The sequence below is a fragment of the Crocuta crocuta genome, unplaced genomic scaffold, assembly GCF_008692635.1.
Source record: "Crocuta crocuta isolate KB4526 unplaced genomic scaffold, BGI_CrCroc_1.0 scaffold56, whole genome shotgun sequence".
Classification (NCBI taxonomy): Eukaryota; Metazoa; Chordata; class Mammalia; order Carnivora; family Hyaenidae; genus Crocuta; species Crocuta crocuta.
In genome coordinates this window covers 7,481,880-7,509,244 of record NW_027531334.1, presented here as the reverse complement: position 1 = coordinate 7,509,244, position 27,365 = coordinate 7,481,880, and the positions used below count along the sequence as shown (strand labels likewise).

General features: G+C 38.3%; 1 protein-coding gene across 6 annotated transcripts in view; it reads left to right on the top strand.

The window, feature by feature from the left end:
- The window catches only part of BBX (BBX high mobility group box domain containing), a 275,195-nt gene that overhangs the window by 237,850 nt on the left and 9,980 nt on the right, over positions 1-27,365 (top strand). For 4 of the 6 annotated variants that reach the window (XM_077771910.1, XM_077771911.1, XM_077771913.1 and 1 more), the window contains 6 exons: positions 1,575-2,583; positions 3,574-3,712; positions 7,255-7,403; positions 17,823-17,912; positions 19,260-19,319; positions 26,518-26,715. In XM_077771910.1, the coding sequence (XP_077628036.1) occupies positions 1,575-2,583; positions 3,574-3,712; positions 7,255-7,403; positions 17,823-17,912; positions 19,260-19,319; positions 26,518-26,715 (1,645 nt within the window). The remainder of the gene's footprint in view (positions 1-1,574; positions 2,584-3,573; positions 3,713-7,254; positions 7,404-17,822; positions 17,913-19,259; positions 19,320-26,517; positions 26,716-27,365) is intronic. The other 2 variants (XM_077771914.1, XM_077771915.1) reach the window with 2 other exon arrangements.

Here is a 27,365-nt window from a genome sequence, read left to right as displayed (position 1 = left end):
TTTTTTTTTTTTTTTTTTTTTTTTTTTTTTTTTTTTTTTTGGTTACATAAATCAAGGCATTTACTCTGGTGGAGCTTCTGCTGCTGGTCTTTCATCTCCTTCAGGCATCTGGTGGCAGGCCTTACTGTGGCTGCAGAAGGGCTACCGTAGGTCTAAGCATGTCCGCAGCCGTTTTCACACCAGTATGACAGTGCCAGGTCTCCACAGCTCCTCTTTTCATCTTGATTTTGCTACAGAAGGAGCAAGCATACTCAGCACGCTGGCTCATTTCAATGTGCTTTACCATTTTCCTGAGAGAAGCAACACTAACAGGTCCCATATTGACCGATCATTCCAACTTTCTTGATGCTTTAACCGTGTCCCCCCAAACTAAGTCTCAGCCCAGAGAATGATCTTTGGGGTCCTCCCATGGGGCCTGGCACTTGAGAGCCTTTCAGGAAATGATTATGAATGAAAGTCCACATATTGAAAATAAATTCTACAATAAGCAGCAATTTCCCCTTTCAGAAAATAGCTTTAGATGGAATTTTCGAGGTACCTAGGAGCCGGAGAGGAAGATGGCAAGTGTTTCGTGTAAGGTCCTATGTGTGAAATTGGGGGAGTTTTAAAACATAACCAGATTGCTGCCAGATGTGTTTTGGTATTCAGAATTTTTCAGATTTCAGAAAAATGATATAGTACATGCATCTTATGCTATGCAGTTAATTCCCACAAGGCATAATGCAAATGCATGAAGATGCTGATAGCAAAAGCATATGAATAGTCACGTTAAGTGTGAATTAAGATGTTAAGCAATTTCACATTAGTTCTGGTCAGAATTTGCAGGCCAGTAAGTTCAGATTAGATCAAGTCTGCCATCAAATTAGTTAAAACAAAAAAAACCACCACTTAGTTTTCACTACTTTTGTGATCCTCAGATTATCTGTCAGCATCTGAGGCCTGTAACGCTTTTTTTATTAATCAGAATCTTCTGTAGTTATTTAACAAATCATCTACTCATTTCTAATTTCAAGTGGATAGGTACAAAATATTGCTATTTTTCTCATTTCCCCAAGAAAAATGAAAAGGTAAACATCTAAACAGTCTGGGGATTATTTAGTCAGTATTGCCATCAGTATATCATCTCACTTAAACCTCACAGAATCCTGTGAGACAACTGTTCCTGCCAACCTTTTTATTTTACAAAGACAGCCTAGCAGTGAGCAGTGAAATGTCTCATTTTAGGCCACAGAGTTAGCAAGTAGCAAAACTAAGACTCAAACTCAGGTCTTTCAACTCTAGAGCACATCTTCTTTCTACTAAATTTGTGTTTTCATAGAAAAAGCTTCTGATGAAACTGGAAAATGAGAATTTGGGTTTGTGCTTGTCTAAAGTTTAATGAATGTATCATAATGCCTACAGCCTTTTAAAAATTTGAGTCATTTAAATTAGTTTGGCAAAAGTGGACTGATTATTGTAAAGTTTGTTTTGATTACTTTTTAAGAGGAATAGACTTTGATAGTTTAAGCTAATTTCAAATGTAGGATAATAAGAATATTTTTTGTCATTTTCCCATTTTTCTTTGAACCGTTTAGATGTGTCTGGCATCAGAGGGGGTTAAAATGGAGGACTCAAAACTAATGAAGGCAAAAGAATCAGAAGGTGGAAGAATTAAAGAATTGGAGAAGGGAAAGGAACAAAGAGAAGTAAAAATGGAGAAAACAGATGAAGCCAGGTCACAGAAGGAAGCAGAATTTGAAAAATCAGCTAAGGAAAATATAAGAGATTCTAAGGAACTAAGAAATTTTGAGGAGCTACAAATGGATGAGACAATGGATATAAAAATGGAAGATCCCAAAGAAATTAAAAAGGAAGAACTAGAAGAAGATCAAAAATGTAGTCACTTCCCAGATTTTTCTTATTCTGCCAGTAGCAAGATAATAATAAGTGATGTTCCCAGTAGAAAGGATCATATGTGTCATCCTCATGGAATTATGATCATTGAGGATCCCACAGCATTAAACAAACCAGAGAAGCTAAAAAAGAAGAAGAAAAAAAGTAAAATGGATCGACATGGAAATGATAAATCCACACCCAAGAAGGCTTGCAAAAAGAGGCAGTCTTCAGAGTCTGACATTGAGAGTGTTATATACACCATTGAAGCTGTTGCAAAGGGAGACTGGGGCATCGAGAAACTTGGAGAAACCCCTCGCAAGAAGGTCCGCACATCTTCAAGTGGCAAGGGAAGCATTTTGGATGCCAAGCCACCAAAGAAAAAAGTGAAATCAAGAGAGAAGAAAATGTCAAAGGAGAAATCCTCAGACACCACCAAAGAGTCAAGACCTCCAGATTTCATTAATATTTCTGCCAGCAAGAACATTTCTAGTGAGGTGCCAGAGGGTATAAAAGCAGAACCATTGACCCCCACAGAGGATGTGTTACCGCCCAGCCTATCGGGACAGGCCAAGCCTGAGGAAAGTGACTGTCACAGAAAAATAGAGACTTGTGGCTCCCGGAAATCTGAGAGGTCTTGCAAAGGTGCTCTTTATAAAACCCTGGTGTCTGAAGGCATGCTCACCTCTCTGCGAGCTAATGTTGACAGAGGTAAGTAACTCCTACACATCTGAAAAAAATATGGAAATCTAGCAATTTTCCCCTTTAGACTCATGGAGAAGAGCCACCATAAAGATCAGTGTGGCATCAAACAATATATTTGTACAGTTCTTTATTGTTTATAGACCATATATATGTGTCATTTTACCTACATGTTTTCTAGCACTGTCAAGGAGATTTTGTATTCGTTTTGTAGGTAAGTCTCAGGTTATGTATTCAAATAATTAAACCTTTCTTTTTTTTTTAAACTGGTATGGGCTGGCGTCTTGTATTGAAAGATCAATACTACATGTTTAAAGCTCTTAGAGTTTTAAACTGAAGGAAAGAATATCCCAAATCAAGCAAATGTATTGGGCAGAATGTTGATCTATAGGCTCCAAAAGCAAATCATCTGTCTAGCCCTCTCCATTAGGTATTCAAAACTATAGTTGAAGGGAAGGGCTCTTTAAAACATTAAACCAGTTAATGTGTATATCTTTATTTCACAGAGTGTTTTATATAAATTCATCTGTTTTAAAATACAGCATCTAGCTAGGGGACTACCTCTTGCCACGCTAAATTCCAGTTTGGAGATGTCTGAGAAATGGGTCTAACAAGCCCTGAATGAAGATTCTTGGGAATACAGGGATATCATTCCAGTAAATCCAGGGGAAATTCGAATTAATAGTGCCCACCAGCAAAAGGCTTCTACACCTTAGTCTGATTCTCTAATGGAAAAGGTGGTAGTAGTCAGTCTGCCTCTTGAGTCACACAGTATATACAGTATACTGTATGTTGAGTTATAAGAAAACTTATCCCATAGCTGTACACTTTTGCATGTTGTGTTATTAAGGGTTGTCCATCATGAATCGCTTAGAGGACTCTGAAATTGAAATAGTTAAAATTGCATCATGCAAAAGATACCTAAGGGGTCAACAAATCACTTGTGAAGCAACCTCGTCCCAGGATACCAAGCACATTCTTTCTCTCAAATTCCCTTAGGGAAACGAAGCTCAGGAAAAGGAAACTCCTCGGACCACGAAGGGTGTTGGAATGAAGAAAGCTGGACGTTTAATCAGAGTGGGACCAGCGGGAGCAAGAAGTTCAAGAAGACCAAGCCAAAGGAAGATTCTCTCCTTAGGTAAGTGCCCGTGAATGCAGTCAGCACACTGCATAAACCCCAAGTGTGGTAGGTTTTCCAAGGTAAACATAAATCACTAACTGCTTCTCCTGGAGTATTCACTCATTCTGTACTTGCTACCGTCTTAGCGAGCACGTGAGAGCACGGAATCCCAGCATACCACAGGGTTCCTGCTGTTAACTCAGTTGTGTGAGTGACTGTGCCATTCACATTTTAGGTATAGTACAAACTATGTAGATTCGAGAGGTAGGCTTCAGTTTAAATTGAGGCCCGCCATGTATTGGTAGTGTGGCATCGTAAATCCTTTAATATTGCCAGGACGCCTTTTTCCATCTGAGGTTTACAATGTTACGTAAGCATCTTTACATTTTGCCTACCATATATACTTTAATATTTCTAAAGGTTATGTTTATATATTTATAAAATAATATGATAGCTCAAAAGTATAAAGTAAAATAAAATTATGTTTCTACCTCATCTAACCATTTGTGTTAAAACCATGTTCTGTTGCTCGAAGATAAAAATGTTAGATAGGCTCATCTGCTGCAGAGAATACTCAGTCACTCAGTCGTTCATTATGTGTTAAAATGCAGGATCAAGCAATAGCATATACATCAAGATAAAATCGTTAAGAATTACTTCATTTTTAATGTTATTCCAAATGCTCTTAATACCAATCTTAATATAAAACATTTTGTTACTTAGGAGATTCAGTACTTTATATTGGTGAGGAAAGTATCTGCATATTCAGTTGAACTGTTTTAAAAATCCTGAGATTTCTTATTAGCCCAATTTGAAAAGAATATATTGAATAGAAATAAGTACATTTTTACATTTTCCTTTTTTTTCATAAGTGTGTTTAAAGGTATGCAAATTTCATGCATCGGAAGTATTGTATTTGGTTTATTCATAAGTATTTGCAGTTCAGTTAGTGGAATAATGTATTTTTTTCCTTGGAAGTTACAGTGCTTTCAAATCTGGTAATTCTAAGGCTCTAGGTCATCACAAAGGGGAGACTGGAATTTGCTAAATTCCTCAAGATTATTTACTTTAAGATGATATTTTTATAATTTTATGTATTTTTCTAATATTGTATAAGTGCAAAGTAGCTCAGATTAGTTTTGCTTACAAACTCTACTTATAAATAATAACATAAAAATTCTCATATTCATCATCATCAAATGATATTTTCAAATGCAGAATTTCCTTAAAAAGTGACCACTGAATGTCAGGACCAATGCTCTGTATCTTCTAGAACTACCGTGCCCTGTGGGTCTGCTCACTGAGAGAGGAGCGGGTCTTGCTGCAGACAGTATGGGGTCCTGGGGGAATGAGGCAGGAATTAAGACTCTCAGCAGAGAGGTCTCTGATGCTTCCATTAGAAACTGCTGACGCCGTGAGAGAGGTGTTTTTACCAGTCTTCTCTAGGAACAAGAAAAGTGAAACAATATTTTGAAAACCTACCTCTGAAAAGAGATTGGTGTATTGGTTGTTTTTGTTTTGGTAATTTCTAAGAAAGTCACATGTAAGTAACTGGGAGTGTGGTTTTTCTATAGGCTTAAATCTTTGGTCCTGAACCTCTGGTCCTTCCTGCCCTCCCCACCCCCTGACACCCCCTACACACATAGGCCTTTCAGAATTAGACTATCTGGGTCTGCTTTGTTTAGAACATATCAACATAGTGGATGAGCAGTGAGAAGTGCCAGTACCTATCAGTCTTCTCTGAGATTTCTAAATAGGCATTTTTAACCTTGTTTATCACAGAAAATATGCTATTTGTTGCCAAGAAAAATTCACTTAGTATTTGCAGTTCTAATCTTATAGACCTCCCCCCAAAAACACACAGATGATTATTCTAGTTGAAAAAAGACAAGGGAAAACAAGTCCCAAGGAACCTTATGAGTTAAAATTCGCATTTTCATGATTTTCTTTTGATTTTTCAGATTATCTGAAAAAGTCACAAATTATAGGCACCTTTCTGATAGTATCTGATTACTATCTGATTTTCCATTAGTATGAATGTTTCTTAACTGAATGGAAAAGCTGATTTTATTGATGAAGCAGTATCACTCCTACCACCTACCGCCCTCCTTTTTAAAAAAATTTTTTTTGTTTTTAATTTTTGAGGGAGAGAATGTGAAGAGGGACAGAGAGAGAGAAACAGAGGATCTGAAGCAGGCTCTGCACTGTCAGCACAGAGCCCTACACAGGGCTCAAACCCATGAACTATGAGATCATTACCTGAGCCAAAATTGGTGCTTAGCTGACTGAGACACCCAGGCGTCTGCCCTCCCTGCTTTGATAGGACTAATTAATGGCCTTTTTTCCATTGATCATTCTGTGGTCATTGGACTATCTTGTCTCTGTTCCCCAACTTTTGTATATTCTTCCCAACAGAACAGTTTTTTTTTTTAATGTTTTATTTCTGTGAGAGAGAGAGAGAGCATGAGCAGGGGAGGATGAGAGAGGGAGACACAGAATCTGAAACAGGCTCCAGGCTCTGAACTAGCTGTCAGCACAGAGCCCGACGCGGGCCCAAACCCATGAACCGTGAGATCATGATCTGAGCTGAAGTTGGACGCTTAACTGAGCCACCCAGGCACCCCCAAACAGAACAGTTTTAAGTGGACACACCTCAAGTACATCCCTAACACATTAGCTATTAGTTTCTTGTAAGTTGACTCAAGGCTGCCTCCTCTCCAGAATGCCTTCCATTCTCCATTTGGCACACGCCTCCATTCTGCTGCAGCTTCTCCCATTGGTTTGGGTTTCATCTTAGTTAATAAGTCTCAGTAAGTGGAAGTCAGCAGCCAGCCAAGAATCCAGCAGGCAGGCAGCCATTGCTGCATGGGGGCCTTAGAAACCAGCAGAAGCAGCCCAAGGATTTCCCAACTTTGCCAGTGCCGTTTCTGCAGTCATTCCTGGTTTGCATGAAAGTGGTGCCACCTGTCTGCCAGCGTGTTCATTGAAAACTGGCTTTCTTTGTCATTGAGTGGTTTATCACCATCCCAGTCAACTCTCCAGAATTTGTTTTTATGATACTCAGAATTTTTGTTTGTGTTTTCTTTGTGTGTAGGTATGTTTTAAACAAGTACTAGTCAATAAATACATTTTTTAAAAATCTTACAAAATTACTGATGGTGATACCTCATCACCAGTAAACTTGCCTACACATACACACACACACCCCTTTAGAATAAGAAACTTGTGTGGATGGAACATGCTTTGTATTGAACTTAATGAAAAATGTCCATGTCAATGGAAAGAACTTCAAAAATATTCTTATCTTTTAAATAATATCTCTGCTTTTAAGGTAACAAGACAACCTTTCTTGTGAGTTGACTGAGAAGACTGGGCTGGTAAATCTTCTCAAGCATTTCTGAAAAGATATTTTTTTGTCCTTGCACCGAGTTTATTAGTAGTGCCCTAATTCTCAGGGACCCTGTTTCAAAATGGAGTATCTTAAACTAGGTCTCGTATCATTTTCTGTTTAAATATTTATGTCACATGCTGATTGATTCCATCCCCCACTCTCTTATTAGCTCAGCAAAGCTGGATGAAGAATTTGAAAAAAAATTCAACAGCCTCCCTCAATACAGTCCTGTTACATTTGACCGGAAATGTGTACCTATCCCAAGAAAAAAGAAGAAGACTGGAAACATGGCCTCAGAACCGACTAAAACCAGCAAAGGTTAGACATGGGCTCCACCGCCTGCAGTGTCAGCATCCCCACCCGCTTCTAAGTTTCTACAACTCCCTTTAGATACCTAACTGGATGTAGTCTGAGGCAGTGAGGCAGCAGCCATGGGAATTTTAGCTTGCTTTCCAGGGTTGTTTTGGCTCCCACCTCACTTCTTTCTCCCTTCTTTCCCTCCTCATCCTCCTCAGCCTCTGTTCTTTGGCATCCCAGCCTGCGCATTTGCCCTTAAATGTGTAGCTTTTTTGAAAATGTTACACATGGTCTCTGACCTTCTGGTCTCCAGAATTCTAATCTGGAGATGTTGAGCTTTTCTTGAGCAGAAACTGTTGGCCGAGCCTCACTCTTCTATTCGCTCTATCTGTGACAAGTTGAACTCTGGGACTATGAAATTGTTCTGTTTGCCTAATAAGAAGACTCCATTCTTTACCGGCAGTATGAACCAAATGAAAATAATGCTCTGGCAATACCTTTAAATTGCTTTTGTTAAGTTTAAGAAAAATAATACCTAGCATATTTATTTTGAAGAGTAACAGTCTTCCCGTGTATATAAGGGAAGCTTTTACATTATAGGCATGACTTTGGGTGGATCTCCACATTCATCAAGGGCAATACCGTTCGAAGAGCGGTACTAAAGAGCGTGAGACCGCCTTTACACGTGGGGCAGGGGCTGGGTTCTAAACATCTGCTCCGGACATTCAAGCACAATGAGGGACTGTCCTACCCAAATGACAGCATTGCTTTTATTAAGAATCCTGTCTTCTGATTTGGAAAAAATGTATCTATAGTTTTCCATACAGATGTCATTCCACTTGTAACTTCCTGTGAGGACAGTAAATGGAGAGCTGAAGAACCAGTGTGGCCAAGTTTTCGTTGCTTGCAGTATGCGATGGAAGAGTTTTTGTAATTTACACTATACAAGTGGCTGCCTCCTGCCGGTTCCATGTCAGATCAGATGAATTCCCTTTTTGTGTGCATTTTAGATGGAAGGATGGGTAGATACAAGATGATGTATCTCTTTACATAAATCTTGCTAAATTCTAGCATTCGTGGATAATGATCAGTGATAAATATTAATGAGCAGATACAATTGCATGGATTTAGAGGGACTATATAAGGTCTAGAAAAAATTATAGTTTCCTTGAAGAAACTTAAATCTTTGTCCCTCTAGACCAAAAACCTCCTTTGCACACCACAGTTGATGCAGCCGAGGAGGGTCGCTTCGTGATCTGTATCTCAAGATAGATCTGTATGTCTGAAGAAAATTCTCCTTTCGTGATTAAAGGTGGAGAGGAACATAAAAGTGATTTCAGAATTAGCTTGGTTTTCCTCTGTGGTCAATAAAAACAAGTCTAGTGAATAAAGAACTAAAAAAGAAATGTTGCATCACCAAGTTTGCTCATCTGGGAAAATAAAGTAGGGTTATATCGAGATCTTCCTAGATAAGTAGGAAAGAAATAAAGTAGCCTCGTTGACAGATAGGTAGCTGAACACTGTAATGGATTACCAATGAAATGATAGTCGTTGTGCCCTAGAGATAACTAGGAATAGGCAAAGTAGTCCATGAGCCCAAAGATGCCAGGTATCATGAGCTCCCATAATTCTTGGATTTAAAGTTGCTGATAAATACCTGACAAGCCAATAAAATGGAACTTAATTGATTGATGTGCAGGATGTATTCTCTTCCTCCACTCCTGATAGTTGGAGACATTCATTTTAGAGCCCTGAAGCTGGCCAAATTATCTATCAGGGAATGTAACAATAGATTTATTTTTGTAAAGCTATAAAACCGAGTGAGGATCTATTTTCATGAGACCTTCTCTTGGGTCTTAGTTATCTGTTATATGTTTTTCCTCTCCCAGCTGAGATTAACAGTATTTCTTTTGATGTGAAATAGCTTTTTGGAGCCTTGGATTATACTTCATACAATATCATCTTAACTCTTCTGTGATGCCTCTCAAGCCCAAAGTCACTGGTTCTTACAGTATATCAGTAATTACGTGGGTGGGAAGTCTTTCAAGACTTTAGATTTTGCTCTGCATTCTGACTCATGGAGCAAAATGCAGTTAAAATCAAGCAAAAACTAAATAATATATTCTCTATTTAGCAAACTAAAGAAATAGTATTTGTAACTAATTGTAATTTGGCATTAGCCTCACCAGTGTACTATCCCACAAGTTATTAATGAAATTATCATACCAGCTGTGGTGTAATTGCCTGATCTTTAGAGGATAGAGAAGATTGTTTTCTTAGACTCTAGACTCTTTGCATCTGTGCATAATGAATTGTTCAAAGTGAAAACTGTGTATGAGATCATTAGTTTATTAGCAAAAGAGCATGTGTCCATAGGAAACCTCATTTCTTCTCCAACAATTTAGCATTTTGCCTTTATTTTCTTCTGTGTTTATCATTCAACATTTATTATATTATTTTCCTGCCTTATACTAGGTACTTTTTTTAGCTACTCCAGGTTATATAAAATACACAGAATTTTTCTGAAATGGATTATCTAGAGAAAATGGTTATGTATGTATGCATTTATACAGTTATATGTCTCAACAACATAGCATCTGCTTGGGTTTATGATTGTTTTCTCCTTATTTCTGTATTTCCAAGGAGTCTCTTCCCCTTGTCCATTGTCCTCTCCACTATTTTTGCCCTGTCCCTCATGTCTGTGTAGTGGGTCTTGTGAGAAATTCTACAACAGGGGCTCCTGGGTGACTCAGTTAAGCGTCCGACTCTTGATTTCAGCTCAGCTCATGATCTCGTGGTGAGATCAAGCCCCACTTCAGACTGCGTGGACAGGATGGCGCCTGCTTGTGATTCTCTCCCTCTCTCTGCCCCTCCCCCACTCATGTGTGTGTGCTCTGTCTCTTTCAAAATGAATAAATATAAACTTTAAAGAAGAAACCTCTACAACAAAAAGGGATGAACATTGCTAAATGCCACCTTCCTCTAACTGGGCTCAGGCTACTGTATAGTAGGCAGAGCACGAGAACTTAGGAAAAGAATTTCCCTTGCTTCTAAGAACAAATTACCCAGTAACTTGTAATGCATCTAAGTTCTAGTACAGTTCAGCTGAGGCAGCCCAGGCCTGTAATGGTTTCTGGTTTATCTTCCTTAGTTACTTTATGTATTCAAATAAAAGCTTTAAATTATAAGTCTAAATTTAATTATAACTTAAGGGATAGGTTTTGACACAGTATTTTAAGTATATTGTTAATTTATGAAACACTTTTTACAAAAGTATCAGAAGTCAGAGTGCTGTACAGAATAGTAATTTTCAGACAAAGTCAGGTCATGAAGAAAAAGTTAATTGAGTTGAACTTAGAGTGTTTAAATTATGCCCCAGCTTGACCCTTGACTTCACTTTTCCCCTGTATCTCTTCAATCTTCCCACATTGTTCCTTAGCCCATTATCAAACATGCTGTTGATCCTCATATTTTAAGATTGGAATTCCAAATGATTAAGGATTTGCTATTTTAAAAAATCACTATGATAATAAAAGACTCAGGTTTTATAAAACTAAAGTTTGAAGACAGAAACCCCGGTTTGGGATTGAGCCATACTGAGGCTGCATTCAGTGCTAGAGGACCTAGTGCTAATGTCAGCCAGCCCAGCCCTTCCTGTCAAGAAGTTAGAGCTTCCCGGTTGGGCAGAACTCTGCCCTGTTAACTGAGAGTCTTCATTGCCACCAATGTTTTCAGGAACACGGGGATAGCACATTTGCATATGTAAAAGGTGTACCTAACATAATCCTGAGGACAGTCACAAGTCCTGCATGTCCGGCTCAGTGAGGTTGCTCCTTCCACCACCACACACACCCCACACCCCCACCGTTGAATCCTAACTTGACTGTGGTTGGCTTACCCAGACTTCCTCAAGTCAGCAGATCCACACGCCCAGTAGCTGGGAGCACTTTGCTATAATATAAACTATCACAAAGGAATTTATTGTTTCATTGGTTATTCATTATTTGTGTGTCTGTTACAAAAATGATAGCCTTGTTTTAGAATAAAACTTCTGCTTTTTTTTATAGCTTAGAAACATGAAACCATAGAACCAGGGCATAAGTCACCACCATTTGAGTGATGTGTAACATTTGTTCCCTACAACAGTTTTTAAAAGTAAGATTTACTAAATCACCTTACCTGCTGGCCTTGAAAAATTATCATACCTGGCTAATACTGAACTGGCTCCTGTGTCACTACAGCTCTTTACCCCTCAAAGTGTCCTATGTCACTACAGCTCCTTACCATGAACAAGATTAATGTTTTGGAAAGGGTGTTGGAAACATATCTGTGGCACCCCGCTTACCCTCTCAGGTGGAGGTTTTCTGTTTTCTACCCAGCTATGAAGTTAGGTGCAGAGGAGCTAGATATCCTCAAAATACAGGCCATCCTGCCCGAAAATTTAAGGTAGAGTCCTAAGCTAGTTATTATGCCAGCAACAAGTGATTTTTGTCGTAAGGAAGTAGAAGCTGATTCAAACGCTCCTTCAAGAAATTTGGTTTGGAGATGAGGGAAAGAAATGGAATCAGAACTAAACTAGTTTAGTGAAAGACCATTGCAATTTTTTTTAAGTAATCTCTTCCCCCAGTGGGGGGCTTAACCTTACAACCTCAAGATCAAGAGTTGCATGCTTTACCAATGGAGCCAGCCAGGCACCCCCCATTGCAACTTTTTTTTGCTTTCTGAACAACACCTTCTAAAACTCTCCTCTGCTTTTCACTTCCTACCTTCTTTTCCCTCCATGTATGTTTCTACATTAATATAATTAACTAAAGGGGAAAATGGCAATAAATTTCATTATATTTGCTATTATAAATTTTGGCTTTCTTTCCTTTAGACAAAATACCACACATATGTACCATAGTGGTGAGCAGAAATCAAATTGTTCATTTTTTGACTCTGAAAGTGCTGCTTCCCAGTGACTGCAATGATATCTTCTCTGTTGCTCCCTTCAAGTTTTGTCACTTTCTTTTTTATATGAAGTTGTCATTTACTTAGTTTTGTTTTATAGCTACAGTTGGGGGGATGGCTAGGAGCATGGAAGTTTAAAAATAAAAGTTTTCAGAAGCTCCTCTATGTACCAAATCACTCTGGATGTTCTTTTCTCACGTTAAAATTGACAACCTCTATCTTTAGTTCTATCCTTAAATTGTAGTTTTTAGATTTCTCTGAATATGGTTGGGTCTGAAAATATGTATCCTTTTCTTCTTCCTTAACCCATTTCCTCCATCCTTCTGGTTGTAAGAGGTCTCAGAATTGTTTTTCTGCATTCTTCCACTTCTGTTTTCTGTGATTGCCTGTGTATATCATTCAGGTGGACCAGCCTGCAGTTTCCTAGGTTGTATAAAATATGTAAAGCAGTGATTGGGATTATACAGAATACCTGTAATATTAGTGTAGGACATACACATGATATATATTTTTTGTATTTGTTAAATTTATTTTCTTTCCCTTCTTGCTCACTTTTTCCAAAAAATAAAAAAAGTCAACACAGCATTTTCGATTTCTATTTCAAACCACCCCAGGCTAACTCAGAAGTATTTGCTTGTGGTTATTTAAAAGGATAGCTTGGTGTAGTCATCAAAAAATGCACAACTTTCTATTACCAGTAGTAATAGCAACAACTGTCATTTCTTGAGCTCTTACTTTGTGCTGGCCAGTGGTTTAAGAACTTTGTTTATGCAACAAATATTATTCAGAACCAGTCATATGCTAAACACCATTCTGGCATGTAGAATATATCTGCGAATAAAAACCAAGAACCCTGATGCCACGGTGGTTCATCATGGCAGGTGGACCAGGTAGTAAACTAGCATAAACAAAAAGCAAAACATATAATATGTTAGAAGGTGAGAAGTGCTGTGGGAAAAAAAAAAAAGAGTAGGTTCGATAGAACAACCAAGCAAAAGATCAATAAGGAAAGGGAAAACTTGAACACTATACATTAACTTGTTCTAACAGACGTACAGGTATACTTCGTTTTATTACAGTTGGCAAATAATGTGTTGTGTTACAAACTGAACGTTTGAGTCAACCCTCTGTCAAGTCTATCCACATTCTAACATTTACTCACTTGATGTCTCTGTGTCACACTGGTGATCTGTGATCAATGATTACAACTCAGATAATGGTTAACATTTTTTAGCAATAAAATACCCTTTAATTAAGATATGTGCTTTTTTTGTAGACCTAATGCAATTGCACACTTAATAGACTATGGTATAGTGTAAACACAACTTCTATTTGCATTGGAAACCAAAACATCCATTCAATTCACTTTATTGCAATGTTTGCTTTATTGTGGTGGCCTAGAACCAAGCCTGCAATATCTCCAAGCTATGCCTATATATAAAGCATTCCACCCATCAATAGTAGAGTATACGTTCTTCTCAAGTGCACACTGGAACAGGCTCTAGAATGTACCATACACTAGGCCGTAAAACAAGCCAATAAATTGAAAAGGATTGAAGTAATTCAAATTATGTTTTCTGACCACAGTGGAATGAAGTTAAATGTCAACAGCAGGAAATGTTTGGGAAACTCACAAATATGCAGCAATTAAACAATATATTCTAAATAACCAGTGAATCTAAATAAATAATCAATAATTCAAAGAAGAAATTAATAAGGAAATCAGAAAATACATTGTGATGTATAAAAATTAAAATACAACATGCCAAAATTTATGGGATACAGCTAACACAGTGCTTTAGAGGGAAATTTATAGCTGTAAATATATATGCTGAGAAAGAGGAAGGATCCCAAATTAATAATCTAACCTACCTTGAAACCTTGTAAGAAAAAGAGCAGACTAAACCTAAAGAAAGTAGAAGAAAGGAGATAGTAAAGATGAGAGAGGAAATAATAAAATTAAACAAAGAATAGAAAATCAGTAAAGAGTCAATAAAACCAAAAGCTGGTTTTTTGAAAACAAAAAATTGGAGAAATGTTTAGCTACACTGTCCAATTAAAGAGAGAAGACTATAAAGTTACTACAATTAGAAATGAAGTTGGGGGCATTACTACTGATCTTACAGAAATGGAATAGATTATAAAGGAATATATATATGAACAATATATCCCAATAAGTTAGATAATCTACATGAAATAAACAATTCCTAGAAAGAACACTACCAAAACTGACTTAAGAAATAGTCTGAATAGAAAAATAACTACTAAAGAAATTGAATTTAGTAATCACAAAAGTACTTAGGGGGCCAAAAAAAATAAAAAAAAAAACAAAAACCCCAGGCTTCATTGCTGAATTCTACCAAATGTTTAAGGAAGAAATATCTGTTTTTCAAACTCACTGAAAAATTAGAAGACAGAACACTTCCTAATTCATTCTGTGAGGCCAGCATCACCCTAATCTCAAAACTACACAAAGATATGACAAGAAAGAGAAACTACAGATCCTATCTCTTAAAATAATGGATATAAAAATCCTTAACAAAATAGTAGCAAACCAAATCCAGCAACATATAATAAGAATTATACACCATTACCAAATGGGATTTTAGTCCTAGAATACCATGTTGGTTTGACATCCAAAAATCAATTAATGTAATATACTTCAAAAGAACAACAAAAAAACCCATGTGATCATCTTAATAGATGTAGAAAAAAAGTATTTGACAAAATCCAACACATTTAATGAGAATACTCAACAAACTGGGAATAGAAAGTTTCTCAACCTGATAAAGAACGCCTATAAAAATCCCACAACAGCATATTTAATAATTAAAAACTGAATGCTTCCCCTGAAGTAAGGAACAAGTCAAAAATGTCCATTCTCAGCACTTCTGCCCAACATCATAAGTGAGGTTCTAGCCAGGGCACTTAGGCAAGGAAAAGAAAATAAAAGGCTTCTTTACTGTGGAAAGGAAGAAGTAAAACTGTTTCTATTCCTAGATGACATGATATTTTATATAGAAAGCCTAAGGATTTCCCTAGAAAACTACCATAGCTTATGAATGAATGAGTTCAGCGGGGTTGCAGGATACAAGATCATTATACAAAAATCAGTTGTATTTCTATACAGTTTTAATGAACAATCTAAAAGTGATATTAGGGAAACAATTCCATTTACAGTAACATCAAAAAGAATATAGTACATAGGAATAAATTTAACAAAAGAAGTGCAACACAGTGAAAACTATAAAACAGTGTTAAAAGACAAATAAATAGGAAAACATCCCCTATTCAATGATTGGAAGGCTTAATATTATTAAGATGGAAACACTCCATCAAACTGATATACAGATTCAACACAGTCCCTATTAGAATGTCAGCTTAATTTTGTTGATACTGATAGGAGATTCTAAAATTAATGTGGAATTGTAAGCAATTCAGAATAGCCAAAATAATTTTTTCAGTTTCAAAACTGGCTACAAAAACCAGTAGACAAGTCAGCGTGATGCTAACATAGTTATATAGGTTAGTGGAATAGAATTGAGGTCCCAGAAATAAACCTATACATCACTGGTCAACAGTTTTTCATTGAGGAAGCCAAGACTATTCAAAGGGAAAAGGAGTCATCTTTTCAGAATGGTGCTAGGGAGAAATGGATAACCACATGCAAAGTAAATAAATTGGACTTTTTCAAGATGTAAAACTTTTGTGCTTCATAGGACACTAATAAGAAAGTGAAAAGACTGTCTACATAATGGGAGAAAATATTTGTAAATCACATATATGATAAAGGACTTTTGTCTAGAATATATAAAGAACTGTATGCATCAGTACAAAAAAAAAATCAGTTGAAAAATGGGCAAATTATCAAAATAGATGTTTCTCTAAAGAAGGTATACAGATGGCCAGTGAGCCCATGAAAAGATGCTTGACTCATTAGTCATTAGGGAAATACAAATGAAAAGTACAGTGAGAGAAATACATCCATATGATGGTCATAATCAAAGATAATAATGTGTTGGCAAGGATGTTAAATAGCCTGGCAATTCCTCCAAAGGTTTATAAACACAGAGTTACCATATCACCTAGCAATTCCACTGGTTAGGTATATGTCCAAGAGAAATGAACACACATGTCCACACAAAAGTTTATATATGAATATTCAAAACAGGATTATTTATAATCGCCAAAAGGTGGAAACAACCAAGTATCTATCAACTGATGAGTGAGTAAACAAAATGTAGTGTATTCATACAGTAGAGTACTATCCATTCTTTAAAAAGACTGAAATGCTGAAACATGCTACAGCCTGGGTGAACCTTGCAAATATTATACCAGGTGAAAGAATCCAAATACAACAGACTGTATTACATGATTCATTTATATGAGATTACCAGAATAGGCAGATCTGTAGAGACAAAGTGGATTCGTGATTGCTTAGAGGTAGAGGGAATTCAGAAATAGGGAAGGGTGATAGGTAGCTAAAGGGTATGGATTGATTTTTGAGGTGATAAAAATGATCTAAAATTGGTGACAGTTGCAGATATGTGCAAACATAAAAGCCAGCACGTTGTATACTTTAGACAGGAGTGTAGATAGTTTACCTTTAGCAGAAGGACAGCGCATGTGGGTGCAGATATTGGCAGATGGGTAGATGCAACAGAGGCAGCTTACAGTCTCTAACTTCCAAATCCTCACATCAACTCTTTGAGGTAGGCACTATCATTATCCCCACTTACAGATGAGCAAACAGAAGTTATATAAAATGATTTGAGTCCATTTCATATAGAGTACAGAAAGAAACCTGTTTTGGGGAGGTCAGTGCTGCTGTTGACATTTCCGATTGGTAATTGAAAAATCTTAGTTCAGGTTTCTTTATCTAAGGAAACAAAGATATGGTCTGAGACTCCCCTCCTCTCTCCACCCTGGGTTTGTTTTTTTTTTTTTTTTTTTTTTTTTTTTTGTTTTTTTTTTTTTTTGGCAAATACTTCTCTATTTTTAAAGCAGGTTTTCTTCCTAAAATAACCACAGAAAAGGCTAGAAAACTATCTGATACTATCAGGCCAATTATTGTCCTAAATTGCTGTTCTTGCTACAAAAACCAGTTTCTAAGAAGAGAAGAAATGCCCCTGCCATCCTTTCCTTCATGATATTCAGGGATCTGAATCTTTATTAGCTACTCTGCCATTATGGACTGTAGTCTGTCTCTAGTTACTAAGTCTACAGTTTCTGCTTAGGGAGTCCCAGCCCTACTGAGGGCTACTGCCCAATAATATTGCTAAGGAAAATTTCACTGGGTCTTAAATAAGCCTAAGGAAAGTTGTTGAGCACTAGATAGATGAGTAAAGAAAAATATGCAGGATGACCTTTCTTGTGACTCAGTTTGCTTCTACCACAGGTGGGAGGAGGGTGTAATTGCTGAGGAACACACAGTATTGTTTTATGAAACATTGTGTATTTAAAATATATTTATATTAATATTGTCTGTAGGTCCTTTCCAGTCTCAGAAAAAGAACTTATTCCACAAAATTGTCAGCAAATATAAGCACAAAAAGGAGAAGCCTAATGTTCCGGAAAAAGGTATTGGTGCCTTTCATCCTCCATCAAGGTTTCTTGGCCACCTCCATTGTGAACCATCTTTGAGTAACGCTTCTGTGCACCGCCTTTGCCTTTTCCTCCCCTTAGCTTGCTTCAGTGTCATCAGCTCCTAATGCAGGCATATTCATTCTTTCTAGACTCTACAGCTAATTGCAAAGAGAGATCTCCTTCACTTGGGTTCCTACTCAAATCCCATAATGTCTCTATTTTCAGCGTTCCATATGAATCCTAAAATTGCTTTGTTTTCATCCATATTTGGTGCATTTTGTAACTTAGTCTTCTTGAGCTCTTATCTACTTATTTTTCTTTGACGTTTCTTGTTTTTCTCCTGTTTGGCAGCCATCAAAGCAGGACCACATTTTGCTACCTCCTGAAGCCTTAAAAAAGTTCCCTATTCATATGAAAGTGCCACCATTTCTGTACTCTGACCCTTGAGGAGGATTCCACTCCTAAGTCGTAACCTATTTTTTTCCAATCTATATTACTTCGTTTGCCAGACTCTTCCCACCCCCTTCAGTCACATAACTTATTTCCAGAGGGCACTAGAGACGCATTGCCCTCCACCATGTCTTCACTCTGAGCATCTGTCTTATTGTTATGATTTTGATGGGCCCTTGAACCTCTTCAAGGCTCATCTGAAGATTTCTGCCTTCTCATAGTTCAGGACTCCTATTCTTCTTGGACACAAAAGATAAATGTTCCCATCTGGTTCGGTATAGCCACGTGGCCTGGAAGTTAGGCTTTCTTTAGCATCACCCTGCATGTTACTGTCGTGACTATGAGCCTACTCATCCGATGCCCATTTGCATTCTACTTGCATGGCCACATGTGAAGCCTTTTATGTTTCTGGAATGAGGCTTTCAATGCACCTGTCTTCCATGTGTAGACATATGTGCCTACGTGTTCCTGTATGTAACCTTTTACTTAATTTGGGTTTTATTTTCACCTCACCAGCCTCTCAGTTTTGTTTTGTATGTTACTATTTTTTTCTCTGCTTCCAGTAGAGAAACATCACTTTTTAGGTAAAAATGTCAGCTCTTATCATTCCCTTTTAACTGATCTTCAGTTATCTTGATTAAAGTCATATAAATTATCCAACAGTGTGATTTCATAAAAGGCAGATTTGTTTATTTTTATTCCGTTTCCTGTATAGCCTGATTATTTTAGTTGATACATGTTATTTTGAAAATTAAATAGTTAAAATAAAACTGCTTCATTTGTGTGATTATGTTTCCTATGTAAGCTCTTGAGTGTATTGTCGTGTTTTTATAGTGTATGTGTCTATCCTGGGAGTAGAGTTTCACGTTCTTTCTCTGTCATTGTTTTTAGGAAGTGGGGATAAATGGTCAAACAAGCAACTCTTCTTGGATGCCATTCACCCTACAGAAGGTAAAAGAAGCAATACCCTTTGTATAACTTCAGGTAGTCTGTTTTGGAAACGTTTAAAAAGGCATAATTATATAGACTCAGCCAGCAGTACTATACCTGAGGGCTCATAATTGGGTTGTTTCACATTTTCAAATCAGAACTGACAGATTTTTGACCCTGCTAAGGGTCAGGCAGTGTGTCCTATGGAGCTTAATTTGTCAAGGAGGGGCACTTAAAACCTTTGGACCACATTCACCAGAAATTAGAGTTTCCTATAACTAAATATATTCAGTATTGCATTCATGTTGCAGGCAGATGCTTATGGGAGCCAGGATAGAGCCAGCATGGGGGTGTTCCTGGTTGGCTGGACGTGGGCATGTCAGCAACTTTCCTGTCCTGAATTTTGCCCAGCCCACCTCTCAGTACTTCTAAGTATGCTCAGATGGAATGCTCCAGAGGCTTATGGATAGCCAAGGAAAAGTTCCATATTGATTAGCATAATGTTACAGGTCCTAGGTGCAGATTTTAGTTCAGAATTTCCCACAGCTGTATTTGTGATATGTACCTAATTTCCGTTCAATATTGAACCCTCCAGTGAGTGCTCATTTCTGTGGCATTTAAGTAACTGTCCTCTTCTTCCCATTGATTCCCCCCCCTTTTTTTTTCTTCCATTGTAGCCATTTTTAAGGAGCTGAATGTTTTGGTAGTGCTTAATTAGGAGTCGCTTCATTTGAAACCTAGAAGCAATCTTAGGGCCTGTTGAGTCTAATAACCTCTTTGATTTACTTATGACCAGAAAGGGGAACTTAATGAAGAAGTCCATGTCTCTTGATTCCCAGATACACTCTCATTCCTATCCTGAAAGGGAAAAAAAAATTGCACATTTGGCCTAAGTCATTTATCAAAAGCACTCTTACGTTAAAGATATTTCTCAAAAATATGCAAACTTGGCTTTATATCAAACATGAAGTTGTTTGTATTTGGTAGGCACAGTTCCCATGAGTCAGATGTCTGCTTTTATGTCCTTGCACTTTTACAAAAACTGCCAGCAGTATATCTGGTCTCTGACCTGTTACCTCACATTCACCACCTCTCCAGGGTATTGTTTGTGTTCCTAGCTGGCAAAGTCAAATGTGAATTGTTGTGCTGCTCTCAGCATTAAATGCTAACATCCAAAATGTGCTATATAATAGCTCCTGTGTGTTTTAAAGATATATTCCGGGAACACTTGGTAAATGTAAGGCACTGATGGACAATCAGAGGCATCTAAGAGGCACTTAAGACCATATTACTCTTGGCTTGGAATGACACTGTTCTAAATGTTTTGTTTTTTAAAGAATGAAAACTGTGTCTCATGTAGAACGTGGTGTCCTAGGACATGCAGTGTGGTAGAAAGAATGAATCAGGTTGGAAGCAGGAGACCTGGGTGTTAGTCTTACATTGGCCGCTACTGAGAGGTTTTTGTGGGACAGATTGTGTTTAACCTCACTAGGTTCACTCTCCATATGGGTACCACGTGTGTGTGTGATGTGTGTGGTTAGGACTGGGGTGAATGATGAGGGGTAGTAATACATCAACCTCAGATGTCCTTTCCCCTCTCCTACTCGCATTATTACCCTGGTATGCAGTGGGTTGACGCAAGTTACCTTGTTCTGCAGCCCTAATTCTGCCCTATAGGGGGCAGAGAAGTAAATCAATTTCAGTTTTCTAGGCAGTCCCAAGGGTATAGTGGGAATAGAGTTATTATTGGTGATACTTAATTATATTTTTTATTAATGCATATGAATACATTATAAAGTTTGAAGAACATGCACTGAAAATTGCTTAGTGTGGAGTGCATATTCATTTTATATGGCCAGGAAAAAAGGAATCAGTTTGTGTATCAGAAATTACCAGTAATTTAAAGTGACCTTTTTGGGCTATTTATTTTCATACCATCCACTATATTTCCTTGTTCAGGTGGTGACTGTGTACTTTGTGAATTCTCTAGGCCCTTTACTTCCCCCTCTTTCACCTATGGCCAAATCGTTGCTTGTTAAAACTTTACCTTAGGAAAGTACAAATACTTAAGGACAGAAGATGAAACCGTTAATCAGGAGCATTTTAACATGTGTTAGCCATCCGAGGCCGCACTTAGACAGGAGTCGTTTGTAACTGATGTCTCTACTAGTTGATTCAACTGTGGCACGCAGCTGTGAGCTGTTCCTGACTTTGGGTGAGAGGAGATGACTTGAAGTTCACTCTGCTTCCTTGGCATCATGCTGAGTATAAATTTTTCCCCCCAAATTCATTTTTTTCCCAAAATATCAGAAATCTTTAGGTGCTTAGAAATCTCATCTGCAGTTTAAATGCTAAGCTTATAATCTGTTTTAAGCATTTTCCCTCTGCTTTTAAAATTCAAAATCACCAAACCATTTCTTGAAACTTTCAGATCATAAAAAAAGATTGCCTGTCAGCCTAGAATTAAAGGTTAACTTTTCAGATAAACCAAGATGACTTGTATCCACCACTGTGTTTATCTTTCTACCAAATTATGGTGTCCTATGCTCATGCTTAAGCTGGAGGTTTCTAACTGTAATAATAATGATGATGATGATAATTAATACTTAATATTGCTCTGTAGTTTCCTGAGGGCTTTCACAATAGTTTTCATAAAACTAATCTTGGCAGGATCCCCAGTGAATTCAGGAGGGCTTATTAGCCCCAAATACATGATAAAGAAATGAAGCCTGACCAACATACATGGGAAAGGAAGAAACCAGCACTCTTTCCACTAAAGCACATCGGCTGCTTACAGTTTGGATTTTTCAGGCATATCTGAGCCCCTCATTTGGCTCAGATGTTACAATTATAAATGGCATCTTAAAAGGAAAAAAAATAAAACAACCCAAACCTTAGACTAAAAATCTCCAGATTAGTTCCCTTTGCAGTATATGAGTACAATTATAGGGGAGAGAAAGTATTTATGGTTAAATTTTCAAACATGATCCGCAACACTCAGGCGAACTTTCATCTCTTTTCTCAAGTTCGAAAGAGTTGCTATGTAACTCCAGCAAGGTCTCCTGGGATCTTAGATAAGGCTCATTCATTTGATTCTTTTTCCTGTGTTCCATTCAGCATCTGTACATTTTCAGCTCAAGGGAGGCCAACCAAAGGCAGTGAGATTCCAGATTTGGCTATAATAATTTCAGTGCAAGTTTGATCCCCCTCGTTGGAATGTGAATTCATGACTCTGGAGCACTCTGGTGGACCCCTGGGGTTCAGTACAAGCACAGTGCTGCTATCTCAAAAAATTTACCCCACATTTTGGGAGCAGAGTTTGGAAAATAAGACAGTCTCTTATTGCCACATTCCTAATATTGCTCCAGGAGTGAACTCACATTATCTCTCTCAGATGATACGCTCCAAGTGTGTTATGATTATCGTGGAGTGTAAAACCTAGCCCTGTGGACTTGTTTTGCAGTGCTTGGGTAGGTTTGTGTGTTCGATTACAAGCCGAAAGAGAAATGACTAATTTGTTTTTAGAGGACAAAAGCCTTTCTTTTCTCACATTTCCATTAGTTTGGCAGAAAGGACAAAAAAGGAACTGGCTTGCTGTTCCTTGGTGCTCAGCTTCAGGCTGTTTTTTTCTCTGAGCCTTTTCCATTTCCTGCCTCTCACCATCAGGCCTCCCTTTGCTTTGCTCACATTGCTGGACTCAGATCTACTGTCATGTCCTGTACAACCACTTCTTTGACTTAGCCTTACCTGCCTTCCCCAATTCTTCGAAGGGTAGGGTTCTTTCTGAGTGCTGACCCTGAGGGGCATCATTGGTCTTGGCCTCCAGGCAGCATAGGATGTTCTGCGGGTAGGTAGCTCCTGGGTCAAAGCATGGAGCAGACTCACTCTTATTTCCTTTTCCAAATTCTAACAAGATCTCATTACATACTTCTTCAAATGTGGACGATCTGCAGACCCCATGATTATTTCTTCATCTGGCATTAAGTTTAGAGGAGACAATATCTAGGAAGGTGATATTGCCTCCTGTTTGGGGGATTTTTGAGAATCTTAGATGTATTCTCACATTTTGCCTCTTCCAGTCAATCTGCAACCTGATTCACTCCTTTTCTGTCTCCCAGTACACCAATCTCTGGGTCTTGATTGCTGGTGTCTCCCGGACAGTATGCCTTCAGCCCCATGGTGCCTTGTCTGCTGGTTTCTGAGCTTCCCCTAGTCCCAGTCTGCTTTTAGACCTCAACTCTACCTCCCATTTGCAGTCCCTTTGCAGCCATCCCCTCGGCTTCTTACTGTGTTTTTACCAATTCATCCAGAGCACACAGGAAACGGAGCAACTACTGAAAAGAAATGAAACCGTTTGAAGACTTAGTAAAAGCAAGAAAACTAACTGTTCTGATCAAGGGAGTACTCTGGAACTGGCTGCAGGCTGGCTAGGCTCCTGATTCTGGGCTATGTGGCAAATGGAAAGAATGTGGGGGATGATGGCTCCTTCAGAGTTCATCTAGTACAGCCTCCATTGTTATGTGAAGAAACTGAGAGCTGTGGTCCTGCTGTTAATAAATAAAAAATCAAGAGTAGAATCCAAGTCTTGTGTAGAAATTAGCTCATCTTTTCCTAAACCACTTGGTCTTTTCTTTGACCTTCTGGGTTCCTTCTTTCTGTTAGCAATTCTTATGATATAATATGTTGTTCATCTTTGGAACCCTGCTACACCCTTATTTCAGCAAGTTCTAGATTTTCCTAGGAAGGAGAAGGAGAAAAAGGAAGAGATAAGTGCTTTTTCTGGAAGGGCCATCTGTAGTGTTGTGATCATACTGGAGAGGTGATTAAGATCCCCCCTCCCCCCCAATCAGAAGGGACAACTGATGAGGCTGGGTAAGAAACTGGAAATTTTGAAGCTTGTGAATACCTACTAGAGGCTATTTATGTTCATCGTAAACTCAGATTTTAGCTTCTTTATATCTATAGAAGGCTTTGAATTTCAAGGCTAATGAAGAGTCATAGAGTATTTCTTCTTTGGAGTATTCTAACCAAATTATCTTTTATTTTGCTGGCAGCTTTTATTGAAGTTTAAACTAAAAAAAAAGAAAAAAGAAAAAAACCTTAAGATACATACCAGCACTGGCCTATGTTAAGCTAAATATCAAAGTATAAATACACCAAGACTGTTTCCTGGGTACAGATCTATAATTTAGAAGGAGGCTTTTTCCTAATTTTTGATTACTTGCTTGAGAAGATATTTGGGAGCAATGCCAAATAGTTTCTTTGTAATAACTATTATCTTAAGCCAATTCCCCACATAGCCATCTATTATGCTATATTGAGGTAAGGCCAGGCCACAAATCATGGTATGATTTCTGCCTTACATCCTTTCTTTTGCTGTAATGGAAATGGTTCCCACTTGTTTTGGAGTGGGAAACCTGGAATCAATCTATTGAGGGCAAAGATCTTACAAATTCATACCCCTCCTTTCTCTAGGATGTAACTAACCTCATTAAAGATCTAGATGAAAATTGTTAAGTGAAGCCTATCCAAGTGTTTATGCCAACATGTGCATTTTTTCACACTCTGAGTCATTCTCGTTCTGCTCTCTCCCTCTTTTAGCTTTCTTTCCGTCCTGTGCTATACATACTGTTGTATTTCCAAGGTCTTCCTTCAGCTCCATCTCCTGACCAGCACCTTCAGTTCTCCTCCAGCTCAGTTACACCAAGCGTGTCATGTCAGACCTTGACTTCCAGCGCCACACTCCCCTCTTTGTCAGAAACTGTTTTTGTGCCTGTCTTAAGAGATTGGATGGCTTTAAAATGGAAAGATGTCTCCCTTCCCTGCCTAAATGCCCTTAGACCAATGGAATAAAAAACTGCTCCAATCACCAAACTGGACTACATGTATATATTCTTAAATGCTTACTGTTCTCCTATATACATATACTTGTCTTTTATTTGTTGTTGTTTTTTTTAAGTTTATTTAGAGAGACAGATCGCGTAAGTGAAGGAAAGTCAGAGAGAGAGATGACAGAGTCCCAAGCAGGCTCCATGCCACCAGTACAGAGCCTGACATGGGGCTTGAACTCACAAACCAAGAGTTGAGCCACCCAGCTGCCCCTACTTGTCTTACTTTTAAATTGGGGTGAGGATACTGAACTCCTAAAGAAAAGAGAATGTAAGAAACAATACAAGCATCCCCAGCCTTTCTGAGCTGGGAGCAAGGTCTTGCGTAGCAAGTGTGCTTTCTACTACTCTTGACATGGTGATTCTTAGGATACAAGTGTGTGCTGTTGAGTGATTTACTGGTATTACAGTTAGAGTCCGGAGAAACTAAAACAAACCTTTCCAGGAGCCCTGCTGACCTGTGGTATGTCGTTAAATTATCTCACTAAGCACTTTCCCTGCTTCTAGAACTCAGTGATGGAGAGTGTTTCATTACGTACTAGCATCACCAGTGCCTGTCAGGTCCACACTGGGAAGTCAGTTTGAGTAAAAGAAGGTCAGCCCTTGCAAACAATTTCTTTTCTGATCAGTCCAACCCGGTGATGGAAAGCAAATGTCCCAATGATAACTGTAAGTTTAAGAAGCACATATCTGGGGAGCCTGAGTGGCTCAGTCAGTTAAGCGTCTGACTCTTGATTTCGGCTCAGGTCATGATCTCATGGTTTGTGGGATCAAGCCCCTTGTCTGGCTCTGCACTGACAGTGCAGATCCTGCTTGGGATTCTCTCCCCACCCCTCCCTGACTTTTTCTCCCTCAAAATAAATAAATAAACTTTAAAAAAGAAGAAGCAGCAGCACATATTTAATTAATCTCAGTGTCCTCAGAAGAAGAGAAACTTGTTTTATCATCTTCTCCAGACTAGATGGCCAAGGGGATCTCGAATAGGAACCCCGACCACAAATTCACTCAGATTTGTATATGCTGTCTTTCCCACCAACGTGCAAGATCCAGACACTTAGAAAATGTTGCTCTGATGGCCTCTTGGTTCAGTATTCTGTTAAAAGAGAGAGAGGGCTTCTTAATCCTCTGTACTTAACTTATCAAAGCAAATATAAATAAGTATATTTGTTGAAAATCATGGGCAGTGTTTTATTTTTCTCATCAGTACTTTGAAAATTCTTAGGTTCTCCATTCAGATAGCTCAGACATTGAGAAATGTTTCTTTCCGAGAGCAATGTCTATGTCTTGTGTTTTTGTGTGTAATCGTCTATGATCTGTCTGTCCTATTTCAGCCATATTTTCAGAAGACAAAAACACCACAGAGCCTGCTCATAAGGTTAAAAATGCCCTATCCATTCCCAACACTCCAGAGCCAACAACAACTCAAGAACCCTTGGTGGGCAGCCAAAAGAGAAAAGCAAGGAAGACCAAGATCACACACCTTGTCAGGACAGCAGATGGCCGGGTATCACCAGCAGGAGGTACTCTGGGTAAGAAGAGGGAGCCTTAAATGAGAGATAACCAGAGCATGCCGGTGACTCTCATGGCCACATGGGCCAGCAAATGACGTTAAGCCAAGTATGGGTCCTTATTGAAAAATGGGTCTGTTCTGTGGGTTTGGTCATAGTAACGTTTTCTTTCTCTGGATCTCCTTGAGAGCTGGTTTTCCACAGACTCCCAAAAGTACAAAATGTGCACATTTTAAAATCATAGCTCTTTTTCCAAGAGCGTTCTTAGAAAAGAAAGGTAATTTTTAGGACTGTGTGTTTCTTCTTCTCTTTCTCAGCATGCTCAAAAATAGTCTTCATTAAGTAAATTCCCAGAGATCCTAGACTTTTAAAAATACTAGCTGAATCAGTGTTTCTTCATGGTTCATTGTTCAAGTCATTACAAACCATATTATCAAGTATTCAACCAATGGATTCAGGAACGTTAGAAAACATCCAGTCCTTCCTCTAAAGCTAATTCAGACCACTGAGAGAATGTGAGAATGCTCCTGGATTTCTTGAGTTCTCTGGGCTACTCTTTAACCAGATCTGAACTTATGGTGAATTTCTCCATTTTCATTCATGGCCTGTGGTCTTTTGCTGTTCCTGGTGGCCTCCATGGCAGCAGAATTGCCAGAGGGACCCAAGTTAAG